The following is a 26,723-nucleotide window of genomic DNA, read 5'->3' on the forward strand; positions in this document are numbered from 1 at the left end:
TGGCCTGGCGTGGTAAAGTGTCCTACCATGGCGGACGGGATAAGGCAGCCCTCCCCAGAAACCTTTTGCAAACGCTTTGGGAGTACATAAAGGAGCGCTTTCTGGAGATGTCCCTGGAGGATTTCCGCTCCATCCCCATACACGTTAACAGACTTTTCCAGTAGATGTACTGGCCGCGATTGCCAGGGCAAATTAATCATTAAACACGCTTGCTTTTAAACCATGTGTAATGCTTACAAATATTTACAAAGGTACACTCACCAGAGGTCTCCTGTGTGCCCTGAGGGTCTTGGGTGAGTTCGGGGGTTACTGGTTCCAGGTCCAGGGTAACAAACATATCCTGGCTGTTGGGGAAACCGGTTTCTCCGCTTCCTTGCTGCTGTGAGCTACCTACAGTACCTCCATCCTCATCTTCCTCGTTCCCCGAACTGTCTTCCCTGTGTGTTTCTCCAGTGAGAGAGTCATAGCACACGGTTGGGGTAGTGGTGGCTGCACCCCCTAGGATCGCATGCAGCTCCGCGTAGAAGCGGCAAGTTTGCGGCTCTGCCCCGGACCTTCCGTTTGCTTCTCTGCTTTGTGGTAAGCTTGCCGTAGCTCCTTAATTTTCACGCGGCACTGCTGTGTGTCCCTGTTATGGCCTCGGTCCTTCATGGCCTTGGAGATCTTTTCTAATACTTTTCCATTTCTTTTACTGCTACGGAGTTCAGCTATCACTGCTTCATCTCCCCATATGGCGAGCAGATCCCGTACCTCCCGTTCGGTCCATGCTGGAGCTCTTTTGCGATCCTGGGACTCCATCACGGTTACCTGTGCTGATGAGCTCTGCGTGGTCACCTGTGCTCTCCACGCTGAGCAAACAGGAAATGAAATTCAAACGTTCGCGGGTCTTTTCCTGTCTACCTGGTCAGTGCATCTGAGTTGAGAGTGCTGTCCAGAGCGGTCACAATGAAGCACTGTGGGATAGCTCCCGGAGGCCAATAACGTCAAATTCTGCCCACACTACCCCAATTCCGACCTGCAAAGGCCGGTTTTATCGCTAATCCCCTCGTCGGAGGTGGTGTAAAGAAACCGGTTTAAAGGACCCTTTAAGTCGAAAGAAAGGGCTTCGTCGTGTGGACGTGTCCAGGCTTAATTCGATTGAACGCTGCTAAAGTCTACCTAAACCCGTAGTGTAGACCAGGCCTTTAGGAGAATATAGAATCTGGAATAACGAAATAGCTTTCTATAATGATCAAGGCTTTAAGAAAATTGGAGGCCATAATTTTGTTGTAGTAACTGCAACTTTTTATAGTTGCTGTAGATTTGACTGTCATTGTGACCCTTTGCACCAAGTCACAAAGCCACTCACTCAGATTTGGCCTGTTTGCCCCTCCATTATGTTTGCCTTCCAGAGTCAGGTGAGGGACACAGTGTTCTGTGCTGCTCTACTGCCTTGGAAGGGAGGCTGCATGGCTTGGAAGAAGGTGATGGAGCGTGTATGTGATCGTACTCCATCTGGGGTTCCCTGGGGAAGAGGGGGCATGTCTTCATTCCTTGTCAAGAGGAAGCCTGAGACTTAACCCCCATGGGAGTATCGTCTTGTGAGTGTCCCCATGCTGATGTCTCCGTGCACTAAAACCACAATTTAAGGGTCTGCAGCTTGTGAACCAAAAAATCATGACTCTTATAACCTTAATAATGACTTTTCCCTTATTTTATAACCTAGTTAGGGATAGATTATCTCTTATAGTTTGTCCATTTGAGACTTCAGTAAGGCTCGTACATTGTTGTGCTTACAGAATTTTGTGGAAATAAATTACCTGTACAACCAAATTGGGATACTGTTTACTTTAATGTTTGGGTAATACCATACAATGTATGTATGACAAGTATAACATGTTAAAGGGGTATCTGAACAGGAAAAGACATGTTATGTTATTCCTACAGGAATAAAATGCCAGTGTATTTGAATGTTGCCAGGAATCTGCACTAATTGTGGGGATGCTGTAGGGCAAGAAAGCTATAATATATCCTCTGTGTAGATATACGTGATAGTTGATTTTGTTCTCTCATTGAGCAAATAGTACCCTCTATCATGAACCCTCAAGAGGCAGAGCCTAGAAGGAGATTTTTGTGAGAGACTTCATTTTTTCTAATGCATTTAGCCTGTCAGTCCTCACAGGCAGAAAATGAGGAAACAAACTGAACTTAAACAAAAATAAATAAATAAAAAATACTCACTGAACTACAGTGATAATCCACTCTAGGATCTAAGTAAATAATCTGTAATGGTCGCTTTGGCAAGTCTGTTGAAATGAGTAGCTAAGGACAAATATCTCCCATTGGTGTGACACCGTATCAAAAGGAGGAAATACTGGTTTTATTCCCAATCCTGGAAAACATTTAGGAGAGGTGGAGGCAGGGAGAAAGAATTCAGTTTAATTTTGAGTTGTCATACTTCTGTGTAGAAATATATCTTTACAGAATTCTGTAGCTGTTTAGGGTTCAATTCAGTCAAATATATCCACTGTCTTCCATCTCTTGCAAGGTTGTGTATCTGTAGTTTGTGCCATGCAGACCTTAGTATAGGGCAGGGGTGCGCAAACTTTTTGGCCCAAGGGCCACCTTGGGGTTGCAAAACTGTATGGAGGGCCAGGTAGGGAAGGCTGTGCCTCCCCAAACAATCTGGCCCCGCCCCCATCTGACCCCTCCCACTTCCCACCCCCTGACTGCCCCCTCAGAACGCCTGATCCATCCAACCCCCCCCGGTCCTTGTCCCCTAACCGCCCCCAGGACTCCACACCCTATCCAACCCCCCTGCTCCCAGTCCCCTGACTGCTCTGACCCCATCCACACCCCCGCCCCCTGACTGCCCCCCGGGACCTCCCGTCCCTTATCCAACCCCCCTGCCCTGGCCCCCTTACTATGCCGCTCAGAGCAGCATGTCTGGCAGCTGTGCCGCCTGCTCGGCAGGAGTGCGCAACCCCACTGCCCAGAGCGCTGCCCATGCAGTGGCGTGGCTGCGGGGAAGGGGGGACAGTGGGGGAGTGGGGACAGTGGGGGCTAGCCTCCCCGGCCAGGAGCTCAAGGGCCGGGCAGGACAGGCCTATGGGCCGGATGTGTCCTGCGGGCTGTAGTTTGCCCACCTCCGGTATAGGGGATAGGATGCTTGTAAGTTTCAGCAAGTTACTTCATCACTCTGTTTTCCCCCCCCCCCCCCCCCTTCTGTCCTGTCTATTTTATTATAAGTGCCTTGGAGCAGGGACTCTGTGTATATACAGTACCTAACACAAAGGGGCTCTAATCTCATTTGGGGGCTGTTTAGGACTACAGTTATAGAAACAATAATAGTCAAATGGTAAATCAGACAGCTGTGGAAGTAGGGTTACAGAAACAAACTCTTATTTTGTATACTAAGCTGCAAGATAGCTGTAGAATAGACAGTTTGAGAGGTGATTATCTCATGCTAATTAATGATCATTACCCATATTCTGGAAATTCTTTAAACTCTCCATCTGAAACCAGGATATATATCTAACAGACTATAGAGACTTAACCTGGTTCAACTGTATCCAGTCTTCTCCCCATTTCTACTCCTTGCAAACTGCATGAGTGCAGATCTCTCTTCAGATCAGTCTGCATTTCTAAACCTACAAAATAAAATGAGTTTTGACCAGCATGGCCTAGTGAAGTAGAAGGTTTCTATTCATTATTTAAATCCAGTCTTGTCACTGACTCCATATAGGCAGCTGCCTGCACTCAGATGGAGCCCTATTAACAGGAGCTTAGGGGTGCTCCTGCATGGAATTTGTTGTAGGCTTGGACTCCAAATGAGACTTTTGTTGCTCTTTGTGGGGAATTGCCTCTTTCAAAGTATATTTATAAACTCTAAGGAAATGACTCCTGTGTTTGTGCTATTTCTCATCCCTTTTATCCACTTGTATATTCTTGGATTTTTGCAAGTCACTTCTTAAACATACTTTAGAATAATTTTTGTCATACTCCAAGATCAAAGAAACATTATTGTTCTTTTTCTGCAGAAAGCCAGCCAGAAGAAAAATCTGAGAACAGCAATGCTGGTAAGTGTTGGACTCAACTGCCTGGTACACTTGAGAAATGCTTTGCATCTAATAAATCCTCATTTTCAGTTTTTCTATTTTAGTTTTAGTGTGCTAATTTCTTAAAGGTTTGTTCAGGGTGACTAGATAGAGAAACGCCATACATTTGAAAAATAACTTGAATTGATTGACTGCTATAATGAGGGACTTAAATTATTCATAGATTTTTACAAGAAATGTAAAGTTACTAGGGAAGGAAGACCAGTAAATCCTTAATATTTTCTTAGAATCTTTTTTTAAGTGTTTGGATTCAGTATTTCTGTTTTGGGGTTGGTGTTTTTTCTGTGGTCTCATGTTAGATAATTTGTAGTTTGTTCTGACTTTTTGATGGGAAAGTATTTTTATTCTGTCTAATTCCCAAAACGTGGTATTTGGGTTTAACCCTACAGAGTCAGAAATCAAAAAGGTCATATATTGGTTGTATTGCATTCATTCGATTCTGCATACTTAACTGTTGTGCACAGTATATAATTGTCAAGGAAGAGTCAAGAAAGGAAAAAATAATACTTGGATCAGTAGTAAGGTGGTTGTTTCAAAAGTGGCTTATCAAATAGGGTTAAAGACGATGGTGATATTTAAATCAGTTCAAATTGATGGAGCACACATCAGTGATCTTTAGTTCAGAGAGCCACTGGGATAGGAAGTTTAGCACAAGAAATATCTATCAGTTAATGCGCAACATGTACACTAATAAAATAAAGTCTTCACATATACATTTTGAGAAGGTGGGATCCACTGTCTCTTTCAAATTGTGTGTCAAAGCAAGCATTTTAAAGAATTATTTTGTATAATAACCAATCTGTGTATATTAAGATTTCTTTTCTAATTGTAGGAAAACTACATTTTCAAATGATGAGCCGTAGTTGCTACAATAAAGAATGTAATAAGTATAGAAATAGTCTTTTGTGCTCTTACCGAAAGGTAGAGTAGTATTGTATGAAAGAAGTCACACGTACATTTGGACTACCTCTGATTAGTCACAGAAAATCAGATATGGCTTGCCTAGAAACAAACTGTTCTATTGATTTTACTAAGGTCAGCAACATGTTTATATATGATTACATTGCTGGAGTTTCCAAATGAGCACATGAGAGCATGATAGTGTTAAGTGTTACTTAGGAAAAGGTCCAAGTCCGCTTTTTTGAAATGAAAAGTTTTTGTTTGATGGAGAACGAAAATATCATTAAAATGCAGAAGGAAATAAGGGCCAATACTAAGCATGAACTTGGGGAATGGGGATATTAGACACAGCTATCATAGAATGTGGAGAGAAATGCAAGTCTTCTCAGAACATGGGTTACCATTTACATGTACAAATAAAGTACAGTAAGGGCTATGATGACACTAAGTAAAGGGTAATGAAAGGGATTTTAGATTTAGATGGATTGCAAAGGCTGGCTTCTTCCTTTTCTTCCCTCAAAACAATCCTTAAACACATGTCCAATATTAACTGTTTCAGAATGACTCACCAGAATATTATTTTTCATCCACCTCCATATAAATCTTTTAATGTTCCAATATTTTGACTTTTATTTGAATCACATCTTAACTTTAAAGGTTGCTGAAAGAGCATACCATTTAGATCTGGGTACTGGGAATAATTCTTTCTGAGAAGGGATAGGTTTCCAGTACTGAGTTGATTGAGATGCTTTCTGATAAAATGGACTAACCATGTCAAAGGGATCATGATGAGTGCTTAGAAATGTTTGACTTGGGAATGCATTTATACAATTCCATAGTGTATTTATAGTTGGGAATGTTACACGATTATTTGTTAAAATCTGTTCATTCGGATTACTGTTTTACTCTTGTATTTTATCTGTGTTGTGACTTAAACAACTGCTCTGTAATGAACTTGGAGGTGAAAGTTTTATACTACCTGGAAGCTGAGATTTGCTGCTTTCAGCTGGTGTATGTACAGCAGCTAATAATTGCTAAAATCTTTCAGAATGGTACCATTTATGCTGTATTATTTTAACATTATTTTTGTGGGTGTGTGTATGTATCTCCATTCCTCTTCTGGGGAATTATTAAATTATTACCTCTCCCATCATAGGCACCCTACATGACTTACCCCATTGACCACATGCTTACATGTAAATAAGTGCAGCAGTTTGGGATTTTGTTGTGCCTCATTATTATTTGTATTGCAGTAGTGCTTACAGACCTCAATCAGGGATTGGAGTCCCATTATACTAGGCACTTGTGTACACATAATGAAAAGATGATCCTTACCTGAAGAATTTAGAATCTAAAAAACTAAAGACGGGATGGATACTAATAAATTGATGGGACTCGCATCACAATTTTACAGAAAAAAATCTTGGCTGTCACATTTATTTTATTTGGTTAACCCTTCTACATACAACATACAGTACAACTATACAAACAAAATGATGGGGCCTAAATTAGCTGTTAACATTCAAGGAAGAGATCTTGGAGTCATTGTGGATAGTTCCCTCAAAACCTCTGCTCAGTTTGCAGTGGCAGTCAAAAAAACCCTAAGTGTTAGAAACTAATAGGAAAGGGCAGGGCCGGTGCAAGGATGTTTCGTGCCCTAGGCGAAACTTCCACCTTGCGCCCTCCGCCCTGAGGCGCCCCCCCCGCGGCAGCTTCCCACCCCCTCTCCCGGCCCAGGGAGCCATGTGGCAGCTCCCCACCCCAGCTCACCTCTGCTCTGTCCCCTCCCCGAGCCCTGCAGCAGCTTCCCACCCTTCCCTCTGCCCTGAGGCACCCCCCCCGCAGTAGCTCCTCCCCCCACCCTGAGCAGCGCCCCCCTCGCCCCCCCCGGTGGCAGCTCCCCGCTCCGTCTGGGGAGCCGTGCGGCAGCTCTCCACCCCAGCTCACCTCTGCTCCATCTCCTCCCCGAGTAGCCGTCCTGCTCCACTTCTCCCGCCTCCCAGGCTTGCGGTGCCAATCAGCTGTTTGGCGCCACAAGCCTGGGAGGGAGAGAAGCAAAGCGGGGCGGCGTGGTCGGGAGAGGGCGGAGCAAAGGTGAGCTGGGGCGGGGAGTTCCCCTGCGTGCCGCCCCCCCCCTTTACTTGCTGCAGGCAGTCCTCCCCGCGCCCCCCTGCCCCAGTTCCCTCCGCTAAATGCCGACGACGACCGGGGCGGCCGAAGATCCAGCTGCTGCAGTCTCCGCCGAAGAAAATGCTGCCCCCCAAATGCTAGTGCCCTAGGCGACCGCCTAGGTCACCTAATAGGTTGCACCGGCCCTGGGAAAGGGATAGGTAAAAAGACAGAAAATACCAGGATGCCACTATATAAATCCATGGTATGTCCACACCTTGAATGCTGCGTTCAGTTATGATCACTCATTTCAAAAAAGATATGTTAGAATTGGAAAAGGTACAGAGAAGGGCAACAAAAATTATTAGGGATATGGAACCGCTTCCTATGAAGAGAGATTAAAAAGACTGGAACTGTTCAGCTGAGATGACGGAGGTCTGTGAAATCCTGAATGATGTCGAGAAAGTGAATAGGGAAGTGTTTTCCCCTTCACATAACACAAGAATCAGGGGTCAGCTGATGAAATCAGTAGTCAGCAGGTTTAAAACAAACAAAAAAGTACTACTTCACACAGTGCACAGTCATCAAGTGGAACTTGTTGCCAGGAGATGTTGTGAAGGCGAAAAGTACGACTGGGTTCATAAAAGAATTAGATAAGAATATGTCCATCAATGGTTATTAGCCAAGATGATCAGGAACACAACCCCATGCTCTGGGTGTCCCTAAACCTCTGACTGCCAGAAGCTGGGACTGGATGACAGAAGGTGGATCACTTGATAAATTGCCCTTTTCTGTTCATTCTCTCTGAAGCATCTGGCACCAGTCGGTGTTGGAAGACAGGATATTGGGCTAGATGGACCATTGGTCTAACTCAATATGGCCATTCTTATATTCTTCTCTTCCAGAAAAGTCATGAATCTAACATGACATTTGCAAACTACCTTTGGATTATTCTGCTTGTGTATAGCATCTCTCTTCACCCTACCCTTTGTCTGCCATGTCTGTGAGTTTACTTTAAGCAGTTTTGAGACAAGGATGATTTCTTACGTATGCTTGTACAGTGTTTAGCAACACCCTTCTTTTATTAATCTAGACTAGCAGTCTAGATTCAGACTTCAGCAGAACATGAATAAAATAAGAAAATGCGAAATAATAAACACATTTCTAATTATCAATTTTACCCACTCATTATAGAATTATTTTTCTTTCTTTTTTAAAAATGAGGAAATTACATGGGAAGAAGAGAAAAGCTATGCAAAAAGAATGTTATGAGGGCTGCTAAGGCAATCACTCAAAAGTTAGGAAATACCAGAAAAAAGGTTGCCCACTTAACCTTAATCTAGTCCCTTTCTGTGTATGCCTTATGAGCCAGTCTTCAATTAGAATGATCGCATACTATTTTTTCTACAGGGATCCTGCTTCATTCAATGTATAGTATGGTCAACGCTCAGGCACTGAATCAGGGTTGTGTATTGATCAAGGCTGTTGTCTGTAGGATCCCTAACTTATTCACTGCAGAAGTTGGAAGGTGTAAAGTGGATTAAGCAGAGGAGTGTAGGAAAAGAGAACATGGTGTCATGGTTAAGGCTGCTGAATGACACGCAGGAGAACGGGCTGTTTTATTGACTTCTTATGTGATGCTGAGCAAGTCACTTAACCAGACATTTTCAGAGGTGGCCACTAATTGTGTGTGACCTGCTTTCTGTGTGCCCAGTGTGGGACACCTTTGCCTGATGTTCAGAAGTGCTGAGCACTTACGACTACTGAAGTCAGTGGAAGCTGTGGATGCTCAGCAGTAACATACCACTGTCTCCAGGAATGAGCACTGGGTTAGGAACCAGGTGGCCCTAAATTCTAATCCTGGTTCTGTCATTGGCTCATTATGTGGGTTTGGGCATGTCACTATTTCCCTAGCTATAAAATGAGGATTATAATACCTACCCACCTTCCTCACATGGGCAATACTGGAGAAATCAGTTCCATATGTAGTGCAAGGTATGGGTGGTGTACAGTAGAGAAGGTATAGGGCCGCATTGGTGAGAATAAAAAGAAATACTCAATAGCAACTTCAGTCCCTGAGTACCATCCATCCTTTGTGAGACAGGTGCTGTGGAAGAAATGTGTGGTCATATAATTAAAGACTATGACATAATGCACTTGTCTAAGTTAAAATTGCATGGGCAACCTTAGTGCTGACGTTTTCTAAATTTTGAAAGCTTACATTTGCAAACTTAATATTCTTTTCACACAGCTTTTGTATGTAGTGGGTATATGCAGATGTTATCTATAGATGAAAATAAAATTACTCTTTTCTTTTAAATTGATATTGTACCTTGAGAGTATGTGCATGTCTGTGACCTGTATGTTTATTCACTAGTTGATATGAATGATAAGCTATGTATCTATGAGATATCTGGAGCTGTAGCAAGCCAATCGTACACTTAACAGATCTAAATTCGGGTTTCAAAATCTTGATATGAATTCATAGCAAGCCCTGAACAACTGCTACTTAACGCATATTTTCCTTTTGGACAACTTGTCACTCGTATTCTTTTCCTGAACTTGCCAGTGGGCAATCTTGATGCCTTCTGTTCTGGTGGGAAGAGATGCATCCTTTTTACAGTTTCCCTTGTGCATTCAAGCAAAAGGAGTTAATTATTTGATATACCTCAGGCAGTACAGCGTGAACCTAGTGTGTAAACTTTGTCTGCCACAAATATGCATGTGCTGGCAAATTGTAGACACAAATACTTAATTCTTAAACTGTCTGTAGATAGAGAAACCTAATATAGTAAGGAATGTGAAATAATGTTGAAAGAAAGGAAATTATTTAGAGTATTTTAGGTTTTGATGACATTTGCGCTGGAAAACATGGAATACAGTGCAAACAGTTCTATAGAGCAGGGAGAGCAGTAAAATTTGTATGGAAATTTGTATAAGGTTATGTAATTTTGTGCAACAATTTAAGAAAGATTTGCTGTTAGGCTCAAATTAGATTTCCTTTCTTCCACTTAAATATTTCAACATATATTTACTAATAATGTTTTGAAGGAAAGCTGTAACTCTGTGAAATATGGTTATCAACAACAGTTATGGTGCAATACTCCAATGAATTACTCTCCAAAAACAAACAAAACCTAATAGTTAAAAAAACCATTCAAGTGTGAAATGTACCATTTTCCAGCTTGTGAAGTCATATGTGACAAGGATCTCTAATTGCCTCCTATTCAGTGTCTTCAGGACTGAGCAACATTTATATTATGAACTTTTCAGTAGTGCCTGGAAGCCTTAGTCAGGATTGAGGCTTCATTTGCTGTACAAACATAGAGTAGGATAACAATCCCTGCCCCAGTCTAGATTAAAACCTGGTACAACAAGGGATATTGCAAACATTAGGAAGAAGAAGTAGGGAGGGAATATTAGTGTAAGGAGAAGAGCATGCATTAACATGGGCCAGCAATTATAAATATCAGAAGTCCCTAGTGGCCAACTATACATTTCAATATACTATGAATATTTTATTATATTTATGTGCTTTAATAGCACTGTCATGTTGTTTTCAGCTTGTGATGGTTTTCTTTCAGTAGCAATTAATGTTTACCTTAAGTGTAATTTATTTCAATAATAAAAAAGAAAGTTTGTGCCTCATGCAGACAATTTGACTTCACTTTAGAGCTTTCAGTCTATTTCACTACTCTTGGCATGTGCTGTCTGAACTGAAGGCCACAAGGTTCTGTTCTAAGTGCAAAGTTTGTGTTCCTTTCCAGAGTTTCCTGCCTCTCTAGACATGTCAGACATGCCTTGGTTGTTGATGTAGTAGACTAAACCAAAATTCTCTCCTGGCTCAGATCAGAGAGTTTGCAGGATCTTCCTCCATATCCTCTGTGATGAATTCCCAGAGTGAGCCTCACATTACAAAACCAGCCTCCACAGACTAGATAGAGGATTACAATGCCTTGTTAGTGACCACTGCTATTTTAGGTGGGGCTCCCAGAAGACAAGGTATCTTCAGTCTCTCCTGCAGCCTCTGTAATTTTTTCAGAACAAATGAACATCTATTTTCCCCCTGTTTTTTCAGTTCTGTGATGCAAAAGCATTGTCTTTTACTGACTTCAGACTTGATGGTGGAAATATTGTGAGAGTTGAAAGCTTTAGACAAAGCACTCTTAGTATTAATAAGACTAGAACCCTCAAAGGCCTTTTCTTGTTCTTACTGATTTTTTTCAACCAAGCTTGCGGGAGCTCTAATTTATTTCTCAGTGTCACAGGTTTCAACATTGAACAAATACTGCTTCCTCCCTAGTATTTGCCACAGGGTTTAACATCTCTGATGCATGTGAGCACTAGGGAGGCAACAAACTATACTAGGGTTACCATATCTCATAAATAAAAATAGAGGACCCTCCACGGGCCCTGACCCCGCCCATTTCCCCACCCCTAGCCCCACCCCAACTCCGCCCCTTCCCCACCCTAACTCCGCCCCCTCCTCCCTCCCACTCCAAGCCAGGGGGAAAGGGCTGCCCCAGTGCTACCGGCTTCAGGGTTTGCCGGGCAGCCCCCAGACCCTGCGCCCCCAGCCGGCGCTTCCCCAGCGCAGCTGGAGCCCGGGAGGGGAAGCGCCCAGCCGGGGGCGCAGGGTCTAGAGGCTGCCCAGCAAACCGTGAAGCCGGTAGCGCTCGGGCTTTGGGCAGCCCCTATGCCTCCGGACCCTGCACCCCCAGCCGGGCACTTCCCCTCCGGGGCTCCGGCGCCTCTGCGTAACTTACACTGTGTAAGTTACACAGAGCCGAAGAAGAGCAGAGCCACCACGGCTGGAGGCTCTGCTTCCCTTCGGCTCTGTTTAAGAGCCGGGCTGCCCCAGCGCTACCGGCTTCGGGCAGTCCCGTGCCTCCAGACCCTGCGCCGCCGGAGCCCGGGAGGGGAAGTGCCCGGCTGGGGGCGCAGGGTCCGGAGGCACGGGGGCTGCCCGAAGCCGGTAGCTCTCGGGAAGCCCGGCTCTTAAACAGAGCCGAAGAGGAGCAGAGCCTCCAGCCGCGGCAGCTCTGTGTAACTGACACTGTGTCAGTTACACAGAGCCGAAGAGGAGCAGAGCCTCCAGCCGTGGCGGCTCTGCTCCTCCCCGACTCTTCGGCTCTGTTTAAGAGCCGGGCTGCCCGAGCGCTACCGGATTCGGGCAGCCCCCGGGCCTCCAGACCCTGCGCCCCCAGCCGGGCACTTCCCCTCCCGGGCTCTGGCGGCGCAGGGTCTGGAGGCACGGGGCTGCCCGAAGCCAGTAGCGTTCGGGCAGCCCGGCTCTTAAACAGAGCCGAAGAGTCGGGGAGGAGCAGAGCTGCCATTTTCCTGGACATGTTCGGCTTTTTGGCAATTCCCCCCGGACGGGGGTTTGACTGCCGAAAAGCCGGACACGTCCGGGAAAAAGAGGACGTATGGTAACCCTAAACTATACTAAACTTGGTGTTGCAATTGCTTATTCTATTTGTTTCTAAATACTTAGTCCCCTCATCACTAGTTTGTTTGCTTAATTCTCCGTCCTTCTTCATTGATAGAATTGGTCAGGAGTGAATAAAGAAACTGTTTTTTTCCTCAATCTATTTATCATCTCAGAAATTTGAGATCTGTTTCTAAGGTGTGGGGCTGCAGTAGCATCTCTGTATTTAGTAGTTTATATTAAAAATAGTTATAAATTTCCCATTTCCCAAACATCCAAAAAAAGCACTTCTGCCTGAAATTTTGCATATGATAAGCCAAAGCAAAATTTTTTAGTAGTTTTGAGATTAATCAGACTCATCCATTTGAGATATGTGACTTCAAAGAAACAACTGCTGTTTAATATTTGGAAAGGTCTTCTATTTTGTCTCTTTGCCATTGCATATCTCAAGAGTGTGGTGTTGGAATGCCAATTTCTCACATTTTCTAGGCTTCAAGTAGAACTAGCGCTTAAGAGTATTTTTAATTACACTGTTTGTATAATAGAAAAGGTATTTGCTATGGAGAAAAACAGATTTCTGGTTGCTTCTTTAAATTTCCACAAAGATAATATATTTTGAGATGAGACATGAGCATCTAATAGATATCTAACATAGGGATCTATAGCAGGCTGTGGTCTGCTCCTGCCTTCTTGCATCACAGAAACCTGCTCAGAAACCTCCACTGGTTAGGTATCCACGCTATGTTGTTTATGTGTTCCCTCCAACAACATCTTTACAGTCCCGTGCAGCAATGCTATTTACAGTGTTCCCTGTGCTTTTGGCCCTTTCTCCAGGGCCTGAGGAACAGAGGTCTCCCTTCTCTAGGATCTTTTTGAGAGTGGGCTCAATTAACCTGTTCACCCCACACCTTCCTTCCTTGTGCCCTTCTTATCAGTCTTGAGCTGATGGGCTAAATGTCTCTTTAGTTCACTGAGCCCTCCCCCCCCCTGTCCCCCGGGATAATTGAAGTTAATTATCTAATCAGTTTTCTTTGGGGAACTAATTGGTGGCAGAGTGATCAGAGTGCAGGGAGTTAACAGGTGAGCTTGCACTCTGTCACAGGATCAGACAAACAAAGACCATGCTATTGTAATTCTCATACTCAGCAGAGAATGCAAACACATTTTTCAAGTACACCTCTACCCCGATATAACGCGACCCGATATAACACACATTCTGATATAACACGGTAAAGCAGTGCTCCGGGGGGGCGGGGCTGTGCACTCCGGCGGATCAAAGCAAGTTCGATATAATGCGGTTTCACCTATAACGCGGTAAGATTTTTTTGGCTCCTGAGGACAGCGTTATATCGAGGTAGAGGTGTACCAACTAATAGGGTTCCCCCATCATAATGAGTGGATGAGCCAAGGTAAGGTGGGTGTGTGTGTGTGTGTGTGTGTGTGTGTGTGTGTTTCAATACCAACATTAACTAAATATTTGCAGACCTTTTGGGTGGATTATTTTTAAACAATCACCTTCTAATTTTTTGACTTTAAGATGTTGGTGTGTTAACTTGCGCTCAGATGTCTTCACGGTCTAATAGTGATTTAAGTGGAAAGCTATTATGTACAATTGAAATTAACAATTTGGGGACCTTTTTATTTCTGAAGCAGCAGAGTAATACTCTATTCTAGAGGTTTCAAATGAACAAGATTTGTTTTAAATGACATGTCTGTAATGGAAATGATGTTAATCTATTGCCACTACAGGTAGAAACTATTTTTTTAAGACTGTTTCTTTAGCTGCATGTGGTACTTATGCCACACTTCAGTAAAATCATTATCCAGAGTCTAGCGCTGCTATTAGCAGGTGACTGTACTTTCCTCTCCTGTTCAGTTTACCTGATTATTAAGACTCTACAGCTCTCACACTCCTTAACATCGAACCCTAACTTCCTTCTGGAGTTCTCACCTCACTTCTCATCCACTCTTATTTCTGTGTAAATGATGATCTCTGGTGACAAACATTTAAGATTACATTCCATATATTAATATGTAGCATTTTTATCTTAAAAGTGCTTTATAAACGTTAATTTACTTGTCTCAAATGTCTTACTCCTTCTCGACTTCTTTAGTGAATGCCACACCCTTATCTCCTCATAGACTTGTTTTTAATTGACATAGCAGAATTACCTCTCTCATTCATTGAACTGCTCTTGACTTCACTATTAGCGGCCACCTCCTTGTCAAGTTTAACATTTCTCCCTTAGGGTTGTCTACATTAGGAAGGATTATCTAACAAAAGGCTAGCCAGCCCCAACATAATCAAAATCTTTTCACTATTATAGACATAGGTTAAAACCTTATTACCCCTCAGTTTAGCTGGTCAAGGTAAGCTGTTAGCTAAACCTTTTTCTAATCTTAAACAAAACAACCTCTACGTCTCTTTCTCCAGCTGACTACTCAAAAATTTTATTCTTCCCTAATTTAGATGGGACAAATCCCCTTATGATGGTTGGCTATCTAAATTCTGTACTCTTGCTCTTCTATAGTTTACTCCATTTATCATAAATCTGGACAGTTCCTCTGGTATGACAACCACCACAGGGCCTATAAAACTACTGTCTGGTATCTTGAGGACTCTGGTTTGTGTGTTTGCATCTTCAAATCTTGCTTGACTCAGTGTAGCATCTTTTTCAGAATGCTTAAAATCCAATATTCTGTGTCTAAGTGCAGAGGTTGCTGGCAGTCTTCAATTCCTACTAAAATGTAACCTTACTGTTTCACCTTTAATCTTCCATTCCTTTCCACTTTGAAAGAGAGTAATTTTGCTAATGTTCTATGAAAAGAGATCTATCACCACCACCTGAGCTACCTTTAATATCTGTGATTTCCCTCCCCATACCAATAGCTTCCTCTTCCCCTTCACTCAATTTTTTCTGTCTGCTTGCTTGTTCTAGTCGAGTCTCAGAATCCTTCTAGATGTTTTCCTTTCAATGAATAAATGCACCTCAAAACATAATGCTGTTCTTTTTTGTCTTGTTCTCTCTTGCCTCTGCCTAACCTGTCACACCAATCAACTGAATCACTATTGAATTTTCATAAATTAACTTTTCAGCCATGAGTGTTAATTTTTTTGGGCACAAGTGAGATGTTCTAAAAGCTTACATAGAATTTTTTTAATTAATTTTTCCTTAGATTTAGGAATTAAATAAATCATATCTACCTAAAAAGTATTTTCACCTCAGACTAGTTGACAATTATGCAGTTGTTATAGTTATTTAAAAGCTTTTTAAAAAAAATCATAATGCAGTGTTAAGGTGGTGATATAAAACACTGGTCATTGGGGAAGCAAGCATTAAAGTTGGTCAGCTCCTGCAGCATCAATCTCTCTGGAACACTCCCACACTAACATCAACTTCCTGTACACCATACTCAGCTGCAACAATGAAACCCTATAGACAAGAAACCCACGAATCACCACACCTACCTTCATAGGTCCAGTAACCACTCCAAACACACTTAGAAATCTGTTAGCTGCAGCCTGGCACCTAGATACCACAGAATATGGTCTGCGGAGAAAGTCTTGGATAAACACTGTAACACACTCAAAACCACTTTCACCAAACCAGGACACTCCACCAGAAAAATAGATCTCATCATGGAATGGGCCACTCAAATACCCCAAGAGAACCTGCTTCGATACAGAAATAGAACCTCCTCTGACCGCAGACTTCTACTTGTCATTTACCACCTGTACTAGGATCCATATGGGGTATCATCAAATAACTACAACCCATACTTGATGGGGACCCCATCCTGAAAGAAATCTTTCCTGAACCCCCATTTCGGGCCTTTAAACAATCCCCCAACCTCTCCAAGCTCATAATCGGAAACAAGCTTCCCAGAGACCAGGACACGCCAATTCATAGCGGCACCAGATCCTGCCAGAACAACACATGCAAAACATGCAGACACATTTCCACTTCTACAATGATCAGCACCCGCCCCTCCAAACACATCTTTCAAGAGGCATGTGTAGGTTCCATGGATACCACATGTGGTATACCTCATTCAATGCACTAAATGCCCAATAACAATTAAATGGGTGAAACCAGACGCGTGCTATGCTCTTGAATGAACTCACACAGGAAAATGATAAAAGACAAAAATACCCTGTCACCTGTGGGTAAGCACTTTTCATAAAGCGATCACCCTATATATGACCTATCAATCCTCATCCTCAAAGAAAGCCTTAGTGGTGTGCAGGTTATGTCTACACTGGCAACTGAACAACAAAACTTTTGTCATTCAGAGGTGTTAAAAAAACACACCCCTTCCCCCGAAAGACAAAAGAACAGCGCTTTGTAGGCAGGAGTGCTCACAAACAGTAGGGTTACCATCCGTCCGGGTTTCCCTGGACATGTCCGGCTTTTTCAGTGTTAAATGGCCATCCGGGGGGGATTTCTAATCAAGTAGAAATGTCCGGGATTTCCCCCTTCCCCTCATGCGGAGTGCGGCGTGGCTGATTGGACGCCTGGCCTGATTGAAAGCCGCTCGCAGCCACTAGGGCCTCTAGCAGCCAGAGTCCCTCCCCGTCCCCCGCTCCCTCCTCCCCCACAGAGCAGCGCGGCTGTGTTTGATTCCACGTGGAGCCTGCATTTCTCCCTCTGCCGGGTGAGCGGGGGGAGCAGGGCAGGCGGCGGGGTGTGTGTGTGTGTGTGTGTGTGGAGGCTGCAGGGGCAGGGGGCGCAGAGGCTACAGGGCGAGTGGGGAGCAGGGGGCACAGAGGCTGCAGGGGCGGGGGGGTGCAGAGGCTGCAGGGCGAGTGGGGAGCAGGGGGCACAGAGGCTGCAGGGGTGGGGGGTGCAGAGGCTGCAGGGCGAGTGGGGAGCAGGGGGCACAGAGGCTGCAGGGGTGAGGGGTGCAGAGGCTGCAGGGTGAGGAGGAGTAGGGCAGGCAAGGGCATAGGGGCTGCGGGGCGAGTGGGGAGCAGGGAAGCACTTAGCAATCCCCAACCAAGATCAGAGCGGGAGGGAGGAGGGGGAATGCGGGTGCTCAGAGGAGGGGGCAGAGTTGGGGCAGGGACTTTGGGGAAGGGGTTGGAATGGGGGCGGAGAAGGGGTGGGGGTGGGGAAGGGGGCGGAGTTGGGGCAGGGCCGGGGGCGGGACCGGGGCCCCGTGGAGTGGTCCTCTTTTTTTAAATGTTTGAATATGGTAACCCTAACAAACAGCAGCTACACTGCGTGCCTTTTAGCCTCATGGCTGTAGCAACACAGCTGTGTCGCTAAAAGTTGCATAGTTTAGACATAGCCTAAGCTTGCTAGACGTGGCCTGAGTTCCAATTTTGTGGTGTTCCTCCTGTGGGTGAAGCTATATTCTGCCTAATATTGAGGGCTAAACTTAATAGTTCAGTCTAATTAGTATTATAATCGAGGGTAAACTTGGGTAAACTGATTTTACTCGCTTCTGATTTGGGGAATATGGATTTTAGGATGGTTTACCTATAAAATATATATATGATTTTATTTTATTTTACCATTACACCATTAGTCTAACCCTTAACAAGAAAAAGAGGAAAAGAAAATATTTCACCTATACATAGTGCCCAAGCTAGCATTGCCAGAACAATCTTAATTTCAGATATTTTCTGACCTTTGAGCACTTGATTCTGTAACTCCAGTGTTGTATCAATATTAACACTGAGCATGCAATTTTCTACCCCCCCCCCCCCCTTTTAGGTAAAAGGGAAAAAAGATCCCTAAAGATAACTGGGTTGCATATCTTACTAGCTTGTCTGGCAAAAGTCAGCTGTGTTTGAATTCAAATGTACACCTAACTAGCTGTGCACACATACAGTGTATTGATCTATTGGAAAAAGCAACAGAGGGTCCTGTGGCACCTTTGAGACTAACAGAAGTATTGGGAGCAAAAGCTTTCGTGGGTAAGAACCTCACTTCTTCGGATGCAAGTAATGGAAATCTCCAGAGGCAGGTATAAATCAGTATGGAGATAATGAGGTTAGTTCAATCAGAGAGGGTGAGGTGCTCTGCTAGCAGTTGAGGTGTGAACACCAAGGGAGGAGAAACTGCTTCTGTAGTTGGATAGCCATTCACAGTCTTTGTTTAATCCTGATCTGATGGTGTCAAATTTGCAAATGAACTGGAGCTCAGCAGTTTCTCTCTGGAGTCTGGTCCTGAAGTTTTTTTGCTGTAAGATGGCTACCTTTACATCTGCTATTGTGTGGCCAGGGAGGTTGAAGTGTTCTCCTACAGGAGGTGCTCTCAGGTGCTTGCTATAAAACATTGATGCCAATGATATTTTAAATGAGAATTGGGAAGCTTTCTAATAAGAATTGTTTAATAGCCTGAATCCTTGAGACTTAAACCCACAAATTTTATAATATAATGGGTAATTTTTTTTCTTAGTCCTGGACATAGGATGCTTTTTCTCCCCTGGGCATAGCTGACCTTAAATACATCACATGTGTGTGGTAAAGGTTCTTGAATTATTTCAGATAGTAATGTAATCAGCCGCTAGAAGGGAGCGCGCACCCTGGACTTAGGTCTTGTCAAGTAAAAAGCTTTCATTTAACCTTTGTAAAAGCATTGTAGTGTGATTTACTCTTTTTTGTAAACATATTTGTGATGGGGTTGGGTTTTATGCTATTATGGATGGGCTGGTGTGGTAATTTAAGTATGGGCTACCATTTTTTAATAGTTAGGTACAATTTCCCCTAGTAAATGCAAAATCACCAGATCTGTGTCCCCCCCCCTTTTTTTTGAGTGTGAAATTGTAAGGTAAAGAAAATAGTACTTCTCTGACATTAGACCACTTCAGTTTCTTTAAAGGTCAAATGCCAAGAAGTCAGTTGAAAAGGTAAAAGACAGTATACCTTTTGTATTAATGACTGTTACAATCAAAATAAATATTTACTATTTTCTTTATTTAAAATTCAATAGTCACTTTAAATCCCAATCAAGAATTCAATAGAACTGAAGATATCCAAAAAATGTTTAAGAAAATGGATGATTTGACATCTTATGAATGACAGCCTCCTCCAGACTTTGTGCTTATACAGGTTTTGTTTTTGACAGTACTGGAAACAAACTTCTTTATGATTTGTAGGGCAGTCATGGTGCTTCCTTAGGTTGCCTGCCTAGTTACTATTACCCATTCTAGTATAGAGATGACAAGTCCACTAAAGATTTTCTTGCAGTTTGTTCACAATTATTTTGTGTCACAGTATCTCTTTTTGCTATAGTATTTTTGCTATAGTTCAGAGTCCATTAAAAATCAGCAAAATATGGGAATTGAGTTTGTTCGTAAATCTGAACAAAACGTTATAGTTCTTTCAAAAGTTTACAACTGAACGTTGACTTAAAAAAGCTGTGAAACTTTATTATGCAGACGAAAAATACTGCTTTTAACCATCTTAATTTAAATGAAACAAACATGGAAACAGTTTCCTTACCTTGTCCAATATTTCTTTTTAAACTTTCCCTTTATTTTTTTTTAGTAGTTTAACACGGTACTGTACTGTATTTGCTTTTTTATTTTTTGGTCTTTGCTGCTACCAGATTGTGTACTTTCGGTTCCAAATGAGGTGTGTGGTTGACAGGTTAGTTTGTAACTCTGGTGTTCATAACTCTGAGGTTGTACTATATCAAACTTGTTTCATGTAAGTTTTCACATTCACTTCAGACAGGAGTCATCGATAGTGCTATGTTTACTAATTTAATGGCTACTTCAGTTTAAAATGGTAACTTTCCCACATACCACTATGCTATAATTATTCCTAAGTGTTATACCTGGAAGCTAAATAGAAAAATGCATGGTTTGGAGTGGTGATCTTATGCATTTTGGGGAGGAATTCCAGAGAGATTTCAATAAAAAAAATTGTTTTTTCCCATGTGGGAATACCATTTTGAGTCATTTAAGTGTCTCTATTCTCTTGTCTGGAAATTTCAGTCCTCTCAATATTGCAAATTAGCTCTAGTGAGAGATACAGTTGTTCCCAGTTATTGTTGAAGTACAGTTCCATGTTGCAGGATAGGAACACGGTGTATTCCCATTCCCTGTTAAAAATTGGTTTGGTCCTGTGTAAAATCCAAGACAGAATGGCGCTTTAAGCTTGTCTGGTGACTGTCGTGTTGTTCAACATGATTGAAATTTTAGTGTAGTGAGAATCATATTTTGTATGAAAACTTTTTTATTTTTTCCTATGTAGAGTTCATTTTCTATACTAATAAAGCAAAGAACTCCAGTCTTATTTAGTAAGAAACTAAATTTTTTTTAAAAATTTAAATAGCACCAATTTCTTCTCACTTGATTTCAGTTGAACGGTGCATGGTTGATAGAGTCAAAGGGCCAAATTCAGACCTTGCATAAGTAGGTGCAGCTCCAACTGAAGCAAAGGTGAGGTGAATAGGAATTGCACCTGCTTACATGAAGGTTGTGTTTAGTCCAGGTTTTCTTAATGACAGATATTTAACTAATGTTTACTTCTGGATTTATTCTAGTTGCACTGTGGACGATGTATCTTGTTCCCTTAATAAAAATTATAAATGAAAGAAAGAACTGGATAAATATTAAGGATATGAGAAGGGAGAGAAATGTTTCATCTGCCCCTTACATTGATGCATTTTAAATATCAGCAGGTGATCTATTCAGAATTCAAAGTTCCACTTACTGGTTAGTAATACATTATACAAAGCAATATATCTGTTAATTTGCCACTCTTTATGAACAGCAACGACAAGTGGAGAATGTCAACTTCAAAATTTGAATCTAATGTGTAATTGAAAACCTGTTACATTAAATTTTATGCAAAACCCTTGAATAAACCATTCAAAATAGATACTTTTGAAATATATCTAGTTCTCTACTTACCTTTATGCATTCACATATTTCCTGTAATACAAAGTAAAGTAAATTATACTAACATTATTTGGCTTTTGTTATTGTAGGCATTTTTTTCAGGGATTCTCAGCAAATGAGTGATGTAGCTGTAAATTTTTATGATTTAAATACATGAGCTCTGAAATAATCTGTTTAATTTAGAATCAAATTGATAGCTTTTACAGCCTTTTGCAGTCTTATATTGTTGTAATTTCAGTATAATTCAGCTTTGAATAGATTTGCAGAAACTCTAATGAACACTCAAAATGTTTTATTCCAGTTAAAATCCAGTGCGAATTTTGTCATAAGCAAAACATGTTTCAAGCTTGCATATTATATGAAAATACTTTCACCACTGTTCAACTGAACAATAAGGTGTATGCATGTTAATCATACAAGTACACAAAACATTTCAGCTAGACTCTCTGGGTGAAAGACAACATGAAGGAAAAATATATGCAAATAGCAGCAGCATTCAATCTGTATTTACAATATTTAGCAGATCATTTTTATTAAATTTAAACATAAGATACTTGTTCAGCCTAAATAACCCAGAGATGAATGTCATTATGGAATTTACATACCATTAGCTCACATTAATTCATTAGCAGCAGAGCTCTGTGGTACAGGGCTAGTTAGATACATTATTTGTGATGTCTGGATGCTGTAGTTTAATGAGGTTTACTGGCTGCATGCTTGTTGCCTTTGTCTGGTGATAGAAGTAATTACTTGATAAAATGAAGTGCATCGCTGTGAACAATTGACCCTTTGGAACAATCCAGACTGGTCAGCAGTCTAAATCCACATTTTAAAGCCATCATTATAGCCTCAAACTTAAGAGTTTCCAGGGTGCAGACAAAGGTGTTGTCTTCCTTCAGTACAAGTCGTGTACCATTTTCTGACTTGATGAAGTATTTGAATTGAATAATATTTGAAGATATTGAAAACTCCTCTGGAAATCCATCCAGCCTGCTTTTTGACACCAGAACAATGCGAGATTTGATTTTTGCTATGAAATCAGGAGCATTACAAAAGATCCTAAGACCTTGTGAACGGTCGTGGCTGTCAGTTATTTCCAGGAAAGTAGTCTCTCTGGACGCTAGCTGTTCTTTCTCCCACCTTGATTTCACTGCATCCGCTAACATCTTAAGCTGAAAAAAATCTGCTTCTTGTGCCAAAAGTTGATTTTCTCGAAACCCCTCCGGTAGAAGAAGTTCTCCATTTCGTAGGAAGTTCAGAATGTGCCTGAAAAGGAGTCCATCTCTGTCTATGAAATAATGGCCATCTGCATCAAATGGACAGAGAATTTTTCCATTTACCACACCTTCAAGAAAAGAGTCTGGGTACTTGGTTAGTGTTTGTTTTTGTGTAATGTACAGGTATCCACCAACATTGAGGGTAATCAGAGGCATTTTACAGTTCTTGCCTTCCTCAGTACCCTCAGAGGAGTTGTGCTTTTCTCCATGTTCATTTTCTCTTCTGTTTATTTTTCGCTCCATTCTTAAAGCCAAGTTAAAAAGACAGCTATCTTGCCTTGTTCTTGTGTGCTTGAAAAGAGATATTTTTAAAGCACCTTTATTCAGCTCCAGCACGGTGATGGAATGGAAGTGCTGCTAGCATTGCATGGATTGTCAGCTCAGTTTTGCAGTAGGTGGCGTATCAGCTATGTATGCAGTGAGATATCAGGAGTATGGCTGTAAGGAGAATTTGCATTTAACTGTGTAAGGGAAGAGTACAGATGTAAAAGCTGTTTTAATTATTTTCTTTGAAGTCTAGTAGGTTTAAATTATTTAAAAATAGCATTTTGAATTACTCTGTGCAGAATGGACAATACCTTTTTACTGACCAGTTAAATTTTAATATTTACTTTAAAAATGTGTTTATAATGTGGAATTGCTTGAGAATGTTGTAGTGATAGCTTTGTTTCCTTTTTTAGGTATTTTTGGTTTTACACAGTACCTTTACAAATAGCAAATTGTGTTACTGTTTAAGGTACTTCACCTATTTAATGGAAGATAGCTGAAAACAGATGATTGTATGTGTATACCTTATGTATGAAACACACAGTGGCTTAAAATGTTATCAGAAAATGTTTCAAAGTGGAATTATAAAGCATTTCTGATCTAATTGGTTTAGTATTTAGTAAAAACTCAAATTTTTTGTTGATTCAACTATCCTCAGTGAGGCAAAAAATATAGCCTTTATTAGGTTTTGTATCCTTTACCATAGATTAAAAATTATTTTAGAGAAAAGGCACATTTATTACTTGTATTGGTAATTTTAAAATAACCAATGTTAGATTTCACAGATTATTTTATATTTAAGCAAAACAATTCTGTTGCCATGCGGAACAAAGGGCCAGTGTGCCTATAGAAATCTTTGAATATCACATAACACTATAGCTTAGCAACACTTCAGTAAGGGAGAAAACATTGGCAAAGTATACTTGAATCAAATGGCTGGCTCATTTCTCTGTATGAAGCGGAGATTAAAGGTTCATTTGAAATTACCTTTTTTAAAAAGATTTTCCCCTTTAAACATTTGCAGCTGGGTAGAGGAAAAGGAAAGCTGTACAAACATTTGTGTATTTCCTTAGGGAGTGTGCAGGAGATGGAGGGTAGTATATGCAGCATGCATTCCAAAGCAAGGGAGACACTTACCTTAGCCTGAACCTGGAAATCAGAGATTCCATGATATATACATTTTTTTTAAAGAATGTATTTTTCAGACTACAAGCAGATGCCTATTGCTTTGGCCTGTTAACAACAAAATCAATTATCCTTTTGTGAAAAGGATTCTCTGTGCCTTTGTTATTGTTAAGACTATCTTCATACTGCTCCCAATAGATATATGAGCAATTACTTATAGATACAGTATTGTAGAAACATTGCTTTAATGATGTGATTTTTTTATTGATTAATATGACTGTGTGCCTGTTGATGTAAATAACATGCTGATTCTACTTGTTGCCCCCATACTTCTGTATTCCCAGTCCACAGAGCTGCTCTGCTAAATCTTTTGTCTGCTGCTATGTGTAACATATTAAGCATTATTTTATTAATTAGACTCTGTGCATCAGTCATTACAAAGTCAGTGTTTAAATTTAACGCATTGATGCCCTCATTGTTTAGTATCACTTCAATTTGAAGAGATTTTAATCATTTAATAACTGTTGAATATACTAACTGTTTGAAAATCAACTCTTATGACAGTTAGTAAGAGTTAATAAAGGTATTTGGAGAGAGAGAAAAACTGGTGGTGTAGTTCTGACATAAGCGTTATGGATAATATTTTGCCACTGTGGGAGACTTTTGCTCAAATCCAGTTAATAGTCAAGTGTCAGACTCCATTTGATCTGTTCACATTTGATGTGGGTTTTAATCTTATAACCAACTGTAAGAATCGTAATGGTAATTGATAAACCCTTTGATTGACTCTGGGGTCATTCTATCTTGCATGGTGATCTTGTCATCTCTTTGAAGCTAAGCTGGGTCACTGCTGGATGGGAGATTTCCAAAGAAAGCCCAGATTTGTAAAGGAGCTTGAAATCCTTCATTGCAAACCGAGCTGTATAAATTTAAGACAAGGCAGCTGCAAAACAGTATCCATTCCTTAGCTTCATATGCTCATTATCTTCTGAAACCTCTGTCTTTGGGGCTGAAATTTTCCAGGTGTGGCTATCGTTAAATATTTTTGAAAGGTCAGGCTAAATCACTTCAGCTGTTTAGAAAGTAAAAAATGTCAGCAAGCTGTAAGGTCCAGATCCCAGGAGTGGGGGCGAGGGTAGGGGAGGAGAAAAAGAGTGTGAGTGTGTGTGTACATACAGGAATTTACAGGCTTAGCTGTTGACTCAAGGAGAATGTCAAGTGTGCCTATCCGTAAACTTATGGAAATTGCGTAAAAGAGTTTATTCCACTCTATATGCATCTGAAGAAGTGGGCTGTAGTCCACGAAAGCTTATGCTCTAATAAATTTGTTAGTCTCTAAGGTGCCACAAGTACTCCTGTTCTTTTTGCGGATACAGGCTAAGACGGCTGCTACTCTGAAACCTGTAAAAGAGTTAGTCTTCCACACCATACCCCCACACAACCTTAACTCTGCCCCCTTGCAGTTGGCAATAGGCAGTTTGACAAAACCATACTGTACTTGTCTACAAAATCTGCAATTTTTTGTGGTGTTTGTGCTCAACACAGTATTGTCATTCTTCAGACGCTTCTTACTGTATTAGATGTAGTTGTATTGATGCAGGAATTAGTTGCAGCAAGTTGCTAGATATCAAACTACCATCTGAGCAGAGGAGCAGCTGCAGCTAGAGGAATCGGGGATCCCTTTTTTTTTTCCTGGGCTGTGATATTCAGGAGATCAAACTGGATGAGCACAATGGCCCTTCTTGGCACAAAAATCTAAGTGTGTATGAAAGAGTTTCTAATGTCTAGTGTTTTAGGACCACTGGAATGACTGCGACCTCTGGAAGTTGACATTCTATTGGGCATATCAAGAAATAGGGGAATGTAAGAGTGCTTCACCCCAATCTAACTCTTGCATATTCTCAGTGCTCAGCCCAAAACCCATATCTACACTGGCATTCATACAGTAACATGTATACGCTGTGCTATGCTATTTCCCTGAAGCATTCTAGCAGTGTGATGGCACGCTTCACAGTGCACCATGACCCTCAGTTGAGGCTAACCTAAGGTGAAGTCCAAGAAAGAATAACTCGGACAAGGATTGAATAGCTGTTGATATTGAGCAACTTTTTGGTGCTTAGTCTGGAGTAGGTGAATTGGTTGAGTGAAGGTCATGCCTAGTTATCTCACGTTCACTAATTCTGACCTACATGTGATCTTGATTACAGTGAACATGAGGCCTAAGTGTTTTCCCTGACTACTGTTGTGTACTTTCCACACTGCCTGGGAAAGGTACAACCCTATAATCTCTCACAGGGACTTGTTGAGACATCGCCAAAAGGAGACTGAGTTAAGATTAGCAAAAACAACGAGGAGTACTTGTGGCACCTTACAAATGTATTTGGGCATAAGCTTTCGTGGGCTAAAACCCACTTCATCAGATGCATGGAGTGGAAAATATAGTAGGCAGGTATATATACACAGTACATGAAAATGTGAGTTGCCTTATGAAGTGTGTGGGGGGGTCAGTGCTAACAAGATAATTCAGTGAAAGTGGGCTATACTCAACAGTAGAATACCAAAGGGAAGAAAAATCACTTTTCTAGTGGTAATGAGGCCAATATAATGAGGGCGGCCCATTTCAAACAGTTGACAAGAAGGTCTGAGTAACAGTACGGGGAA

General features: G+C 41.6%; 2 protein-coding genes across 3 annotated transcripts in view; one reads left to right on the plus strand and one right to left on the minus strand.

Annotated features, from left to right (window-relative positions):
• Positions 1–26,723, plus strand: part of GTF2F2 (general transcription factor IIF subunit 2) — a 133,477-nt gene that overhangs the window by 25,338 nt on the left and 81,416 nt on the right. The window contains exon 5 of one of the 2 annotated variants that reach the window (XM_005287171.5): positions 4,020–4,058. The exons of the other annotated variant lie outside the window; for it this stretch is intronic. Coding sequence (XP_005287228.1) covers positions 4,020–4,058 — 39 coding nt within the window. The remainder of the gene's footprint in view (positions 1–4,019; positions 4,059–26,723) is intronic. 2 annotated transcript variants of the gene reach the window in all.
• KCTD4 (potassium channel tetramerization domain containing 4) lies at positions 21,671–25,520 on the minus strand. Its single transcript, XM_005287170.4, has one exon. The coding sequence runs from the start codon at positions 22,911–22,913 to the stop codon at positions 22,140–22,142; it is 774 nt and encodes a 257-aa protein (XP_005287227.2). The 5' UTR covers positions 22,914–25,520; the 3' UTR covers positions 21,671–22,139.

This window comes from Chrysemys picta, chromosome 1, assembly GCF_011386835.1.
Source record: "Chrysemys picta bellii isolate R12L10 chromosome 1, ASM1138683v2, whole genome shotgun sequence".
NCBI classification, from domain to species: Eukaryota; Metazoa; Chordata; order Testudines; family Emydidae; genus Chrysemys; species Chrysemys picta.